The 15,918-nt window shown below is 46.9% G+C and overlaps 1 protein-coding gene across 3 annotated transcripts in view; it reads left to right on the forward strand.

Annotated features, from left to right (window-relative positions):
* ARID5B (AT-rich interaction domain 5B) overlaps positions 1 to 15,918 on the forward strand; it is a 169,601-nt gene that overhangs the window by 144,974 nt on the left and 8,709 nt on the right. For all 3 annotated transcript variants that reach the window (XR_009155830.1, XM_058189220.1, XM_058189219.1), the window contains one exon: positions 14,973 to 15,168. Coding sequence is in view for 2 of the 3 variants with exons in the window: in XM_058189220.1 (XP_058045203.1) it covers positions 14,973 to 15,168 (196 nt within the window). In the remaining variant the exon portion in view is untranslated. The remainder of the gene's footprint in view (positions 1 to 14,972; positions 15,169 to 15,918) is intronic.

The following is a 15,918-nucleotide window of genomic DNA, read 5'->3' on the forward strand; positions in this document are numbered from 1 at the left end:
GCCAGGCGTGACTTGGCATCTTCTTAATTCTCTGAATTGTGAGGGAGCAACCTGCAGGGGGCGGGGTTCAGTCCCGAGGCTGAAGAACATCGGCTTCCTGTCCAAAATTATGAGAAAGGAGGAGGAATCATGGCCTATCCAGCCTGCGGCTCCCCCAACCCGGTGCCTGTTCTTTCCAGGTCTGCCTCCTCGTGGTTCCCCTTCTGCCATCTTTAACCCTCAAATTATGAAAACACACACACACACACACACACACACACACACACACACACAGAGCCTGTATTGTGGAGGCAGCCTCTGCTCTGCCCCCAAAGAGGCAGAAGAAGATGATTTTTGGAATACTTTGTTTGGCGTATTCCGGTTTCCATTGTTGTGGCTGCCTGACAGTAAACGCTTTCATTTTTAAAACCAGGCAGTGCAGCAGCTGTGACTTTCCTAAGTGTTGTTCTGGACATGCATTAGGACCTTTTGTGGGCCTTCTTAAGGAGTGTAAGTGCAGGTCATTCGGTGAACATTTCTGTGGAATCCTTTACTGTCTACAAATGCGGAATCATCGCTGCAGCTTCAGCTGCTGTTGATTGTCTTCAGTCAGTGCAAATCCTTCACCAAAACGTCTTTGCCGGCCCAGTTTGGCTTCCACCCTGTCCGTCTCCATCAGTCAACCAGCTGTTGACTGTGGTACATTAGTACTCTACATGGATGCTTAGCTTATAGGTCCGTGATGGCGAACCTATGGCAAGCGTGCCACAGGTGGCACATGTAGCCATATCAATGGACACACAAGCTCAGCTCCACCAGCTGATTTTCAGGCCTTCTGGGCTCACCAGATGTAGGGAAACAGGCTGTTTCCTGCCTCCGGAGGGCCTGGGAGTTGGTGGGAAAGGCCCGTTTTTCTCTCTCACCTGGCTCCAGAGCCTCTGTATGAGTCTGGGGAGGGCGAAAACAGCCTCCCCCCCCCGGAGGCTAGAAATGACCCATTTCCCAACTTCCGGTTGGACAGGAAGTGATGTTTTTTGCTGTCCCCAGCCTCCAGAGCCTCTCTAGGAGTCTCTGGAGGCTGGGGACAGCAAAAAAAAGTCACTTCCTGTCCAACTGAGAGTTGGGAAATGGGCCATTTCTGGCCTCCAGAGAGCCTCGGTGGGGGGAGGCCATTTTCACCCTCCCCAGACTCATAGAGAGGCTCTGGAGCCAAGTAAGAGAGAAAAACCGGCCTACCAGGCCATTGCGTGGCAGGAGTGGGGGGGGGTCGCACACGCATGCATGGAGGTAGGGCACACAGAATTATGAGTGTGGTCATGTGTGTGCAACCCCCACCCCACCCCTCCTGGCACGCGATGGCAAAAAGGGTAGCCATCACTGTTAATAGGTGATCATCATCATCTTCTTTTAATGACCCCATAATCCCTTGAGGGGTGGAGTCTGGGCAGCTGAATGGGGCTGAGTGTTTACTGGCCAGATGCCCTTCCTGTCGCCAATGCGGAGTTTAGGTGATGACCTGGTGTTATGAGGTAGAAAATGTGTTCTTCCAGAGAGGAGCCATTTCTATAGTCCCGATTCCACACTCACAAAGTGCACAAGGCACTATGTTGATTGTGTGGCTTTAATTCTCCTCCACTGGGGTCACCTAAGGCCAACCGGTGAGCCCCTGCTTTGCGGGATTAAGCTGCTCTAGTGAGTTCCCTCTCCCCAGCGCATCCTGATGTGCCACCCTTCACAGCTTCTGCCCAGGGGTGAAATCCAGCAGGTTCTGACAGGTTCTGGAGAACCAGTAGTAGAAATTTTGAGCAGTTCGGAGAACTGGCAAATTCCACCCCTGGCTGGCCCCAGAGTGGGGTGGGAATGGGGATTTTGCAATATCCTTCCTCCAGGAGTGGGGAGGAAATAGGGATTTTGCAGTATCCTTCCCCTGCCACACCCACTAAGCCACGCCCACAGAACCGATAGTAAAAAAATTGAATTTCACCGCTGCTTCCGCCCATCTTGGTTTATCCCTGGTTTAGCAAGGAATAAAGATGGCTGGTAATGCCTGGGTTATTCTTTGCAGCTTAGTATATCTGAAATGTGATATTAAATCAGATGCGGTTCCTTCAAGGGCCTTTTTCTTTGACTTCTGTGCAAAATACATGACAACTGACTTTCATTTCCCTGAATAAACAGTGAAGTTTTTCCCCCAGAGAGTTAAAGATAGCGTAACAGCTGTCCGATTATAAAGAAAACATTGTCATTTATCTGGGAGCTCAACATTTCTAAACAAACTGTAAATTAAGGGGGGGGAGCTATATTTTAAAACTCTGAACCCTTGTACAAATAATCTATCTTGGGAGATTTTGTTTCCTTTCATAGAGTGGGAAGCAGATGGTAAAATGTCTGGATAGGGATGAAAACCCAGGTCCACAACAAAAGTCTCTCGGTTCAAATAAGCCCCCTCAGCAGATCTTCAAAATGGGTAATTTCATTTTCCAAGTGCTAGCATAATTGCCACCGCTTGCTTTAGGTGAAGGTGAGCCAACACAACCAGACAGACCCCAGCAACCCCAGATGCACCCAGCTACCTCAGCAGGTATGTGCAACACCTGCAGAGACCTATTAGTAGTTAGGCCTCCGAACTCCATTGATCAAACATTTCAGTCTCGTATACTTAAGATTACCGTATCCAAACAAGCTCAATCTCTTGTTCTTTGAACGTCAATCAAATCCATGATCCAATGAAAAGAAGAAAGCTCTGGTGAAAATGTTCGTAGCCGGCAGATAAGGAAGACACCCGCAACTCTGTCCTAAGCGATGACACTTTTGCCCAAAGCCTAGAACTTGGGATTCCTCTGACTATAATAGTGGAATTGACTTTGAACTAAATACTGAAGCTAAGACTGTATCATTGGCCTAAGCACATGGCAAAATTTACGCTCTCAAAGAAAAAAGTTTTGCCTTCTTAGAGAGTCATTCTGTAGTTTTACATGGACTTTCAATATTAATCCTACTAAAAGAAGGAAACTGCAAGCCTGGAATGAGCCAAGGATTTAATTATTGTGGAGAAAATATACATAAAAATGTATGGTGCAAATTCCATATTATTTATTTAGGCAGGCAGGCAGGCAGGCAATTTCTATCGCTACCAAACTCATTCATTAGACTTAATACATGTCTGATTTGGTTTGTCCTTGCTGCAATGTGTGTGTGTGTGTATCCAGAGAAACCCCAAAGGATTTGTTATTGAGTAGATGCACCTGGGGTGAAATGCTCTGAAGTCTGCTACCAGTTCACTTCACTACCAGTTCACTTTGCATGCACATGGCCAGTGCACACCAAACGCATGCTTTGCATGCAGGCGCAACACAGGCACTACATGCAGCACTGAAAAAGGAGGATTAAGAAGCCTTTTCTGAGTCTGCAAAGGTACGTAGAACAGCGAGTGGGGGGAACAGCTGTGCCACACGATTTAGATTCGCTAGAAAGCAGGATAAATCGCACAGCACAGCTGATCGTCAGAAATTCCGATTCCACCCGAACCAGTAGCATTTTTTTTACTACCGGTTCGCCTGAACCGGTCCAAACCGGTAGCATTTCATCCCCGGATGCACCTCTTTGCATTGAAGGGGGCCTGGCAGGACAGCATGTGATTTGCCATCTGTTCATCCATCCTTTTCCCCCTCCACCGTCTAGGATGAAAGGTGGGAATGATATCCAGAAGTTTTGATGGAAAGAAACAAGTAGAGCTGAACTTTTTAGCTATTTGGCGTGGCTCATTTTGCCTTTCTCATTTGTAATAGGCACATTTGTCCATGAAATCTCACTGCATTTGGTTTAAGTGCTTAGCATTTATTGGCATCTCATGGCAAACTTAATAAATGAAATCAGTAGGAACATCAATAGCATTGACAAAATCACTATCAGTCAATTGCGGAAGGCAAGCTTTACCCAGAAAAACTTACCGTATATCCTGTGATGACACCTTTAAGACCATCAAACATCTGCCTCTTGCCTCTCTCAGGTTCTTGGGAAGAACCCGAGAGTTGGACAGAAATGCCAAGTCCAGTCTGGACATCTGGATGACTGTGTGACCAACTATAATAATAATAGCAGCAGATGCTAGATGCTGTCACACGCCGGCTCTCAAATCCTGTCAAACAGCAGTTCATCGCAGTAAAACAAAAATATTAAATACTATTGCACTCCAGTTATCCATCTTGTCAAATCCTAAGTGCCATTGCATGCCAACTTATGAAAACTGTCAAATGCCATCTGTCAAATCTGAAATACTGAAATTGATGTTTAAAACCAAGTGTGTTGATTTGCAGACCTCAGACCTCAATTGCTTGATGCCTTTTGGAATTCTGAGGGAAATTTCAAGTGACGTTCATGATATAACCTTAAAACCCAAGAGAAGAGAAAGTGTGGTGTTTTGTTTCTCTTCTCCACCGGGACTTATTGGGGTTGGCCAGGCCAGGGGTCTCCAACCTTGGTCCCTTTAAGACTTGTGGACCAACTCCCAGAGTCCCTCAGCCAGCAAAGCAGGGGGCTCCAACCTTGGTCCCTTTAAGACTTGTGGACTTCAACTCCCAGAGTCCCTCAGCCAGCAAAGCAGGGGTCTCCAACCTTGGTCCCTTTAAGACTTGCGGACTTCAACTCCCAGAGTCCCTCAGCCAGCAAAGCAGGGGGCTCCAACCTTGGTCCCTTTAAGACTTGTGGATTTCAACTCCCAGAATCCCTCAGCCAGCAAAGCAGGGGGCTCCAACCTTGGTCCCTTTAAGACTTGTGGACTTCAAACTCCCAGACTCTGGGAGTTGAAGTCCACAAGTCTTAAAGGGACCAAGGTTGGAGATCCCTGGGCCAGGCCAAGCTGTCCCGCACAGGTTCCTCTCTGTATTCCTGGGAGGACCAAGGGGAAGAATCAGCTTCTTTGCATAGGTTTCCCCCATTTGTGGTTTTAAGGTTCGGTCTGTGCATCTACTCTGCCTGGAGAGATGTACCCCACATGCTCATGTTGGATAAGTCCTGTTGGGCTGGGTGACAGAACATGCTAAAGGAAAAATACCTCAATTGTATTACGATTTAGGACTGCAGGATGCAAGCCCAACCTCAGTTTGTTTGCATCTATCTCAGTGGCTTGTAAATTCCTTCTCTTATCTGAATATTTCTATTCTTAACTAGATAAGGCCTTCCTTTGCACCATGGCAAATTTATTTCCGGCCGCATAATCCTATTGCATAATGCTGCCATCCCACCTGGTAGCTCCTCTCCGCTAGCATTCTGTGGATCTTTGGCATCTGGGAATGTTACTCACTCAAGGGAGACTATTTCCTTTGCCTGCTTCCTGGAATAAGCCCCAGGGCTGGTTATCGGGGTTCATATTTAAAGCATCCTAAATATTTGGATATTTGCTCCTGGGGAGGAAAGCTATGGCAAATCTAGACAGCATACTAAAAAGCAGAGACATCACCTTGCCAACAAAAGTGTGTATAGTCAAAGCTATGGTTTTCCCAGTTGCAATGTATGGCTGTGAAGGTTGGACCATAAGGAAGGCTGAGCGCCAAAGAATTGAGGCCTTGGGACTCTGGTGCTGGAGAAGATTCCTGCGAGTCCCTTGGACTGCAAGGCGAACAAACCAGTCAGTCCTAGAGGAGATTAACTCTGACTGCTCTTTAGAAGGCCAGATCCTGAAGAGGAAACTGAAATACTTTGGCCACCTAATGAGAAAGAAAGACTCACTGGAGAAGAGCCTGATGCTGGGAAAGATTGAGGGCAAAAGAAGAAGGGGACGACAGAGAACGAGGTGGCTGGATGGAGTCACTGAAGCAGTAGGCATGAGTTTAAATGGACTCCATAGGATGGTAGAGGACAGGAAGACCTGGAGGAACATTGTCCATGGGGTCACAATGGGTCGGACACGACTTCGCAACGAGCAACAACAACAAATATTTGGATCGGGATCTGCAGACAGGAGGGAGAACGTGGGGCTCCCTGCACAGCCAAAGCAGTCCTTTCTTAACTGCTTCCACTGATTTTGTGGCCTTTCAGCAAGAGGCGTCTTGCCCTGCACAACAGCAGGGGAGAGCTTAGACTACAGGCTGGAGGCCTTCCCATCTGCCCCTCTTCCAGTGTCCAGCATCCTTCTCACCCCGGGAGAAGTGAAGGGTTTGGGCACCAAGTGAACTTCTGGGGAAGCCGACCAGGAGCCACTAAAAATTTGCAACAAGTGAAGCAGGAACTCTATCCTAGATTGCGGGAAGAACAGCAACCAGTGTCAGTCCAGCTCCAACTGTGTTCCTTAAGTAAGAATGATCCTCGATTCCATTCAGTATGAAAAGTTTACTTTACTAAAAGTCAAGTGGATGACAGTATAGCAAAGCCAGAACTGAAGTTCGGGTAACAAAGTTTCCCAGTGAAATTTTCCCTGTTTGTCCCTTCCCATTGCTGATCCCTCATTGTCCAATTATATTCAGAAAAAATGTTCTGGGAATGGTTGTAGAGTAGGCAGTTTGGAGGCGCATGCCTTTCCCAGCTGTCTGACCTTGAAGTTATGTCTCTAGAACAGGGGTGTCAAACTGGCGTTGTCACAGCGTTGTCACGTGACGTATGGGGACTCTTTTCCCCTTCGCTAAACTGGGCGGGAGCAGGGCCAGCACATGACGCATTCGGCCTGCGGGCCACGAGTTTGACACCCCTGCTCTAGAACAGGGGTCACCAACCTTTCAGACCTCAGGGACCACTAAATTCATAATTTTAAATCCCGCGGACCCACTAATATGATCTGCCTAATGACCGGCAGAGTGGACGTGGCTAGATGGTCATGTGACTGGCTGGGCGTGGCCAACTCCTTGCCTGCCCGCCCGCCCAGGCTCTTTAGGGCCCCAACAGGAAGCAGTTGCTGGAGCTAAGCAGCCACCACGAGAAAGAGTTGGCAAAACAGCTCAGTTCAAATTGGATCTGACCGAAAAGGAGGCTCAGCAGGAGTACCTCAATGAGGACTAGGAGCATAGGCTTTCCAAGCAAAGGGAAGACCTGCGGGAGTGCAAGGCCAGGTACCAGTGGCTAGAGGCTCAGCGGGCTGAGATGGTCAACCAGTTCCAGGCCATGAGGCAGTCCCACTGGAACAGAGTGGGTGGAAACTGATCAAGGAAAGAAGCAACGTAGAACTAAGGAGAAATTTCCTGACAGTTAGAACAATTAATAAGTGGATCGACTTGCCTGCAGAAGTTGTGAATGCTCCAACACTGGAAATTTTTAAGAAAATGTTGGATAACCATCTGACTGAGATGGTGTAGGGTTTCCTGCCTGGGCAGGGGGTTGGACTAGAAGGCCTCCAAGGTCCCTTCCAACTCTGTTGTTTTATATATATATATGTTAAAAAGCAGAAGTATTGATCACCTCATGCCTCCAGTTCTACTGGGTTGGTCTTTGACACCAGCTGACAGGAGGAGCCTGTCTCCAGGAAAATCCAGCCATTTCTGGAATGGGCTGAAGTTCCCCAAGGAAGCAAGCAAGCAAGAACTGGAGGATCAATTTTAAGCCTTGGCATTTTGTCCCACTTTGATAAATAACAAGAAGCTTTCTAACTTACATTTCTGTCCCCAGGGCTTTTATCGTTAAGTTTAAATAACTGTACCGTCAAGCAAGCCACTGAACAAACATCTTTTCAATTATGTGAGGAATGGATGCTTTAACAAAAGAACTATTGAACAGTCTGAAACTATGTTTCTCTCCTCCCTTCACCAATAAGTACAAAAAAGAAAATTAAAATTAAATATCTAGTGAGGGAAGAATGCATCTCGTATCCCAAGAATCTTCCAATCTGTTTAAAACAATGTCCCCTAGTCTCTGAGAACAAATGATGGTCTCCCATCCAAGCCCAGAACAGACCTGATCCTGCTTAGCTTCCAGCTCAAGCTCAAACCAGGTCGACCAGTCGCTACCTGCTGCTGCAATCAATATCTCTAAAAGCGCTAGATTAGGGAAGATGTACAGCCGACTGAAAATGATCAAACACTGGTGTCTCCCAATTGATTCTGTTTTATAGGATCAAAACAAGTTCAGAAGGAGTGATCTGTTGCTGTTTCATATCTACAAGACGTGTCCTTTTGGAATGCTTTAGAGTAGGGGCGTCAAACTCAAGGCCCAGGGCCTGGATCCGGCCCGCAGGGTCCTTCGATCTGGCCAATGGGGCCACCCTGGAAACACCGAAGGACCAGCCCATGGTGCTTCTGCCAGTGAAAACGGGCTCCCAAGCTCTGATTTTGGCTGCCGCAGCCTCCTGCAACCCTCCGCCAGTGAAAATGGAGCTCGGGAGGGCCGCATGCGGCCCTCCCGAGCTCCATTTTCACTGGCGGAGGGTTGCAGGAGCCGTGGCAGCCAAAAACAGAGCTTGGGAGCCCGTTTTCACTGGCAGAGTGCTTGGGCCACCACAGGCACCGACAGCAGTGGTGGGATTCAGCCAGTTCGCGCCCCTTCGGGAGAACCGGTTGTTAACTTTCTGAGCAGTTTGCTGAACTGGTTGTTGGAAGAAATCATTAAGGCAGAGAACCGGTTGTTAAATTATTTGAATTCCATCACTGACCGACAGGAATGATCTCAAGCTGGCCACGTCCACTCTGGTCGCAGCCAGCCCCGCCTCCCCCACCCAAGGTCAAACCTTTGACACCCTTGCTTTAGAGGAAGCAGATGGCTAGTAATGAGCACCTACATTTCTTTGCTTTTTTTTTACTCCTATTTCTAAGGGTTTGGATCGTTTCCATGGGGAGAATTAATGATTTATTATTTATGTCCATACGGCTATCTCTTGTCTCTTAGAAATAATTACCCCCAGAGGCAGTTGAAATTCTGCCTTTATCATGTTTCCATTTGTTATACTGAATTCTAGCGTTTATATGTTTTTCCTGGAGGCAAGAGGCTACAGGGACCGGTTATGGCGGCAGAGGTCTTATTAATTTATTATTTATTTATTTTATTTATTAATTTAATTTCTATACCGCCCTAATCCCGAAGGACTCTTAACAGGTGGCTGAGGTTTAGATGTCAAACTTCAGCCCTCTCAGTTGGCCAACGCTGGCAGAACCTTCTAGATGCAACTCAGAAGCAAATCCGCTGTTTCACCAGCCCTGATTGGCCTAGGAGGGCCGTAATAAGCCATTCAAATAGTTGTCTTCCCAACCCTTGGAAGCCAAGATGAAGCTGAAGCCTGACCAGTGACTCAAAGGCCTTCGTGGTCATAGTTTTCATTCTGCTATTGAAATGCCTTTGATGGGAACTGCTGCGAGGCCAGGCTCTCCTGGCACGGTTCCAGCATTGGTCCCTTACCAAAGAGCCTTAAAAATGGTTTCTGGCTGGCCTCCTTTGGAGCTGAGGCTGCTGTAGTCACTTAATCTCATATGCTGCCCGAATCCCAAGGATCCTGACAGGCCAGTGCTGGGGTTGGTGGTGGTAATGACTTCATGGTTTCCATAAAGAGCTGCATGCTATGAAGCAGGGGTCTCCAACCTTGGTCCCTTTAAGACTTATGGACTTCAGCTCCCAGAGTTCCTCAGCCAGACTCTGGGAGTTGAAGTCCACAAGTCTTAAAGGGACCCAAGGTTGGAGACCCCTGCTAGGAAGAGTTTGACTCCAGATCAGTCTCGTGGCACAAGCATTCAATGGGATGAGAGCCATTCACATTCACACACCCTCTTCCAAGAGTTCCCTTTTCCCACGCAAGGAGAAACCATGTTGGCCAGAGGAAGGACATGAGTGGGTGGGTGTGGTTTCATCTCCGCGTGGTTTATGAAATCCCGCGTATCAAAACGAAGATGCTGTGAAATCCATGTTTTTAATGGGAAGTTTCTGCTTTTGGTGGAAGTGAGGAAAAGCCCCAGAGAATTTGTAAACATAAAATGATCTGTTGGCAGTGAAGAAGCAACACACGCACACTAAGTATTCCTGCAATTTCCCTGGTTTCGTCTGTTGGTCTGTCTTATTCAACTCATTGTAAGAGAGAAGGCTGAGAGAAGGTAAGAGAGAAAAAGTGCCCTCCTCCTTTCCCTCCCCTCCCTTCCCTTCCCCTCCCCTCCCCTTTCTTTCCTTTCTTTTCCAAAAGCCTGGCAGAACGCCAGATGACTTACATTACTGTAATAGATTTGATGACCTCTGACTTCCGCTGCAGAGGCGTACGCTGAATTTTTCATTATATCAGGGGATACTGAAAGCTAAAAACTCAGGCCGAGAAGCTGCATTATTTAAACCAACATTCAGCTACACAGGGTTTTTTTTTTCCTTATTCGTTAAAGGGAGGGGGAAATTGTTGCAATTAAATGTCATCTATCGCTGCATTAAGTGAGGATTAATGCAGTTCCAGTTTGTTCAATCAGCTTGTATGGATATATTTTTTTTGAAGTTGCCATGATTATTATTATTATTATTTTTTGCAAAGGATAATCTTGCTTTTCATAGTGGTTGAATTTAATCAGCAGCTCAGTTGATAGCAAAGGCTTCCCTACTGTGGACTGGAAAATGTTATTCTTTTATTATTGCAGGAGAAAAAATTGCCCCGTGCTGTTCCAAAATCTGCTACCTATGGAAAAATTGTTTTATAATGTGTGGCTGTTTACATTTTCTAGTTACGGCAATTATCCCTTAAATAATACATTTTATTAACTTAAACATAGGAGCTGTACTTTATAATGCTGTTATGGGTAAAAGAACACATCTAGATGGGAGCGACCTGGGATGGGAGCAATCTTTCTGACCGTTCTCCATGCTGGTAAAATCTACACTGGGGTTTGGAGCCCACAAAGGGCTCCTCTTTCGCACAGACAAAAATATATTATTTCAAATCACCCCAAACATCCCCCACCCCACCCCGAAAACCATAAAAATGAGAATCTTCCTCTGATCCATTCTTCTGTGGCAGAAGAAGCCCTCTGCTTTATCCCTACTTGCCCAAACGGGAGTGAGAGATTGTGCCGTGCAGGGCAGCAGAAAACGGGGTTTTTTTCCTGAAAAGAGTTTGGAGAGAAAGTCGTGTGGAGGGAGAGGCCGCCAAGGCAAGCAGCCCAGGAGCCTTGAGGGAAAAGCCCCACCAGCCTCGGTCCACCTTCGGCCTTCCCTCCGTCTATACATCCAATTGGGTGGGGGGGGCGGCTGTCTTGTGGCTTATTTCTGCTGTGGTTCTGCTGAGTGACAATAATTACACAGAAATTAATCACGCTGCTAATTTCAGGCCTGTTGCATTTGCAAGCAGAGAGCTGCGTTCTTCCTATCTGGACAATCTTGACTTCCAGACACGCTCCCTCCTTCTCTCCCTCCCTCTCTCTCTTTCCCCCTCCCTGTGTGTGTGTGTGTATGGGTGCATGTTGGTGTTGTGTTTTACTCAGAGAGCAGCTGGAGGTTTGAGTCTCCCATCCACTGGATTATGCTTGTAGTGTAACAGCATCTAATAATGACATGATAAGATCGCACATCCTGTGGTAACTCTGTTGGGCTTCAAGAGAGAGGGAAAAAAAGAGATTAAACAGTGGAAATTCTAGCCCTGGGAATTTCCTCATCAGTTACAGATGTCATGGAGGGGCTCAGTTGTATCAGTCAGGTATATTCACACAGGCTTCCTTTTCAGCGGAGCTTCCTAGCAAAGTCTGGGGGCTGCAGAGCTGCCAATCACTCCAATTCCCAGCTACCTGGGACCGGCCAGGCAAGGGGCCTTTAGTCTTTCTCTGGCCGGGGTTGGGGGGCGATGCTGCAGCCCACCCTTGGTGATGACCAGACCGCAAAGGAGGCTGAAGGGGTTTGGGCCAGATTGGAAAGTGCGGTGGAGGGGGGGGGGGAAGGTTTCTGGATCAGTCTGGGAAGGGGGATCCAGAGCCCCGAGGGGGCTGCAGTGGTTGGGGCTCCTGCTGGGCTGCTGTTTTATCAGCCGAATATGCAGATTTCAAAGAGGCTGCATGTTCCCATAGCAACCCAAGTCAAACAATCTTTTCTGCAGTGCTCACACATCTTGCTGCAAAAAAATGTGTTTTGACTAAATCTGATTCTTTAAATATTTAACGTATGGCAGAGAAGAGATAAATATTGCTCTGCAAGCAACGGAGGCCCTTTCCTTTGCTTCTTCAGGAAGAGCTGGAGCAGGAAGGGCGGGCAGTCCCGTTCCCCCCCCCCCCCCCAGCATCAGCCTTGTTTTACTCCTTGTTTCACTATATAAACAGTCGCTGTAATGTTACCGCGGGAAGTATTTGGCAACGTCCCTACTATTCTGCTAAGCCTGCATAGAGGGAACGTTTCCCAGTTCCAGCAGCTGTAACATGTTTAAACTCAGTTTGTAATGGGATCTGAAGAGGACTTTTCCCCTGGGCTGGGCCTCCATTGGAGAGGTGGGCTGGGGGGGGGGCAGAGGCTGGCCTCAAAAGCCTCCTCCCCCCTCTCTTGGCCCTGGCAGAGCAGCTCTGCTAATGACTCTGGTTTCTAATAGAGCATGAAGTAGGTTTATATTTAACGTCAATTATGCTGCACTTTATTAAAATGTGAAATGCTATCATTGCGAAGAAGCGAATCCCAGCTCTCGCTCTTTCTGCATTGGGACATCTAAATCTAAGCCATGCAGTCTGGAGTGGATTCTGGAACAACCCAGAAAAGCCAAATTTGCATTCGAACAAAAGCATTCTTTACTTTGAATTCATAGATTAAACTATAATTAAAACAGTCTGATATTTGAACAGATTAATGTTGTTTTTAAAGCCAAGTACATTTTTTTCACAGATGCCTTTAAAAACATGTTTGCTATATAAAAGTTCCCATTATATTCCCACCATGAGTAATTCATTAATCATGTTGAATGCATTATAAAAACTTTAATCACAGATGCTGAGACTCAGATAGCCAGTGTGTGTAACCCTTTCGTTAGCACAAAGGAACTCTTCCTTTTTCAATCAAGAGCTACACTAGGGAGGGGGAAAAAAAATAGCACTGAGGGTATTTTAAATTTATTTTCTAAAAAAGAATGGCACCATTCAGGAGGTAGGGATTTTTTAAAAATAAAAACTCGGGGTTTCTACCCGATCTCTCTCCTCTTGTGCTTTCCCTCAGGTAAAGAGAGCTCTCTCAACTGCATCCCCTCAGCCTGCCTCAGTTTCCTAGAACACAAATATCTCCTCTGCTGATGCAAAAAATTCAGTGCCCCAATTTTTACAGGTGGGGGTCCAGGTTGGGGAAGTCTTGTGGGTGCGTAGACCAACTTTATCTGGTGACCCCAAATGGCATTATAAATAAAAGCTTAATTCAGTTAACTTAAAGGGTCAAAGTTCAGGAAAATAAGTAGCTTGTTTGCTAAGGGCTGATTTGATCCAACTCAAAATCTCATTTTGATTTTTTGAACCAGAGTTCAAAAGAGATCCAAAATCTCTCCCCCAGATATAACACTCTAGTAACGTACTAAGGGAAGCGGTGGCTCAGGGGCTAGGACGTTGAGCTTGTCGATCGAAAGATCGGCAGCTCGGCGGTTCAAATCCCTAGTGCTGCCGTGTAACGGGGTGAGCTCCCGTTACTTGTCCCAGCTTCTGCCAACCTAGCAATTTCCAAAGCATATAAAAATGGAAGTAGATGGTGTGATGGTGTGAAATGGAATATGTTCTATGTTATATTTTAGATTATGTTTGTTAGTTACAATACGCTGTATTCTGTTCTGGGAAGTCTCGGGGGGGGGGGAGGGGGGGAAATGGGGGAGGGGGAAGGGGAAGATTATAAATTGATTGATTGCCATTGTACAGAAATAATGGTAGAATTAAACAAGTTGGAATGGTGTAAAGTCGGGGCTGCTCGGTAACCACTCCCGAAGGGAAAGGGTAAGGAAAGAGGAGTAAAGAAGGAAGAAAGTAGGTAGGTAGGTAGGTAGGTAGGTAGGTAGGTAGGTAGGTAGGAAAGAAGGGAGGGAGAAGAAAGGATAGGAGGAGAAGAAGGAGGAGAAGATAGAGGATTAGAAAGGATGGTAGTGAGAAGTGAGGAAGTAGGAAAGCGAGGAGAAGGATGGTGGGGAAAGTTGAAGAAGGATGAGAAGGGTAGAAAGGATTAAGGGAGGGAGTGGCGGTCGAGCAGCCCGGATTGAGCATAATTTGAGTATAGGATCGATTGTTGTATAAGTGATTGTATTGTACACTGGTTAAATTGTGGGAACTATTATGGAAAATAAAAAAAATTTGCCCTTAAAAAAAAAACGCAAGTAGAAAAAATAGGGACCACCTTTGGTGGGAAGGTAACAGCGTTCCATGCGTCTTTGACGTTGAGTCATGCCGGCCACATGACCACGGAGACGTCTTCGGACAGTGTTGGCTCTTCAGCTTTGAAACGGAGATGAGCACCGCCCCCTAGAGTCGGCAACGACTAGCATGTATGTGCGAGGGGAACCTTTACCTTTACCTAACGTACTAAGACTTTCTTCTAGTGAGTGTACAGCTGATTGGGAGCAACAGAATGGATACACATACACACAATCACGTTTGGGTGAATGCCATTTCCAAGTTTTTAAAACCATCCCCTTTGCTAAGGATTCCCCCTTAGAATTGTTTAATGCCTACCAAAAACTGTGGACTACGATGGAATCAAAGGGTTCTTTAAAAGGAAAATCTCTTTGATGACTTAGAAATCCAGGATGTAACCAAAGGAGAGATGCTCATTTAAAGCAAAGCAAGCAGATATTCAAAGCAAAACCCTAAAACCAGGTTCCCTTTTGAGCAGGACAAAGAGGAGTCCGTGGCGGGGGGAGAGATGGGGGGGAATTTGGAATGGAAATGGCTACCTTGGCTACCCTAATGCCACATGGAGGACCCCTCCTATTGCTCGTGGTGACCCCACCCTGGACCTGCAAGCTGGAGATCCTTCCCTGCCCAAAGCAGCTGCAGGTTTGCGTCCTCCCGGCCGCCCCAAAGGATGTCCTGGCGCTTTTCCTGGACGCTTCCGTTACTAGGACAGGTTTCTTCCCAAGGGTGAGAATCTCCATAACTGACTGATGGTTTGTTCTTCAGATTAATCCTGCCCTATGAAAGATACATTAAAGGGGAGGAAGATAAGCCGTTGCCTCAGGTGAAGCCTCGAAAGCCAGACATCTCTCAGGAGGTGGAGAGTAAGATAAAATTGACGGGCACAAAGCGCATCAGACATGAAAACATGAAGAACAAGAAGGAGCAAGAAGAGGCACCAAAGCCCCAGCACCCAGCAGAGGTCAGTGCTACCTGTTCCCATTTGTGTGTCCCAACACTTTTCATTTTTTGATCTGTACTGCTCCATTTTGATCACCCGGTGGCTCTCTTTGGGGACAAGAGCTGATTAAAGCAGGGGTCTCCAACCTTGGTCCCTTTAAGACTAGTGGACTTCAACTCCCAGAATTCTCCAGCCAGCTTTTTGTTGTTAGTTGCGAAGTTGTGTCCAACCCATCGTGACCCCATGGACAATGTTCCTCCAGGCCTTCCTATCCTCTACCATCCTCTGGAGTCCATTTAAACTCACGCCGACTGCTTCAGTGACTCCATCCAGCCACCTCCTTCTCTGCCGTCCCCTTCTTCTTTTGCCCTCAATCTTTCCCAGCATTAGGCTCTTCTCCAGTGAGTCCTTCCTTCTCATTAGGTGGCCAAAGTATTTCAGTTTCATCTTCAGGATCCAGCCTTCTAAAGAGCAGTTAGGGTTGATCTCCTCTAGGACTGACTGGTTTGTTTGCCTTGCAGTCCAAGAGACTCGCAGGAGTCTTCTCCAGCACCAGAGTTCAAAGGCCTCAATTCTTTGGCGCTCAGCCTTTCTTATGGTCCAACCTTCACAGCCATACATTGCAACTGGGAAAATCATAGCCTTGACTATACGCACTTTTGTTGGCAGGGTAATGTCTCCTCTTTTTAGTACGCTGTCTAGATTTGCCATAGCTTTCCTCCCCAGCCAGCTATGCTTCTATAATTCTGGGAGTTGAAGTCCACAAGTCTT

The sequence above is a fragment of the Ahaetulla prasina genome, chromosome 6 (assembly GCF_028640845.1).
Source record: "Ahaetulla prasina isolate Xishuangbanna chromosome 6, ASM2864084v1, whole genome shotgun sequence".
NCBI lineage: Eukaryota > Metazoa > Chordata > Lepidosauria > Squamata > Colubridae > Ahaetulla > Ahaetulla prasina.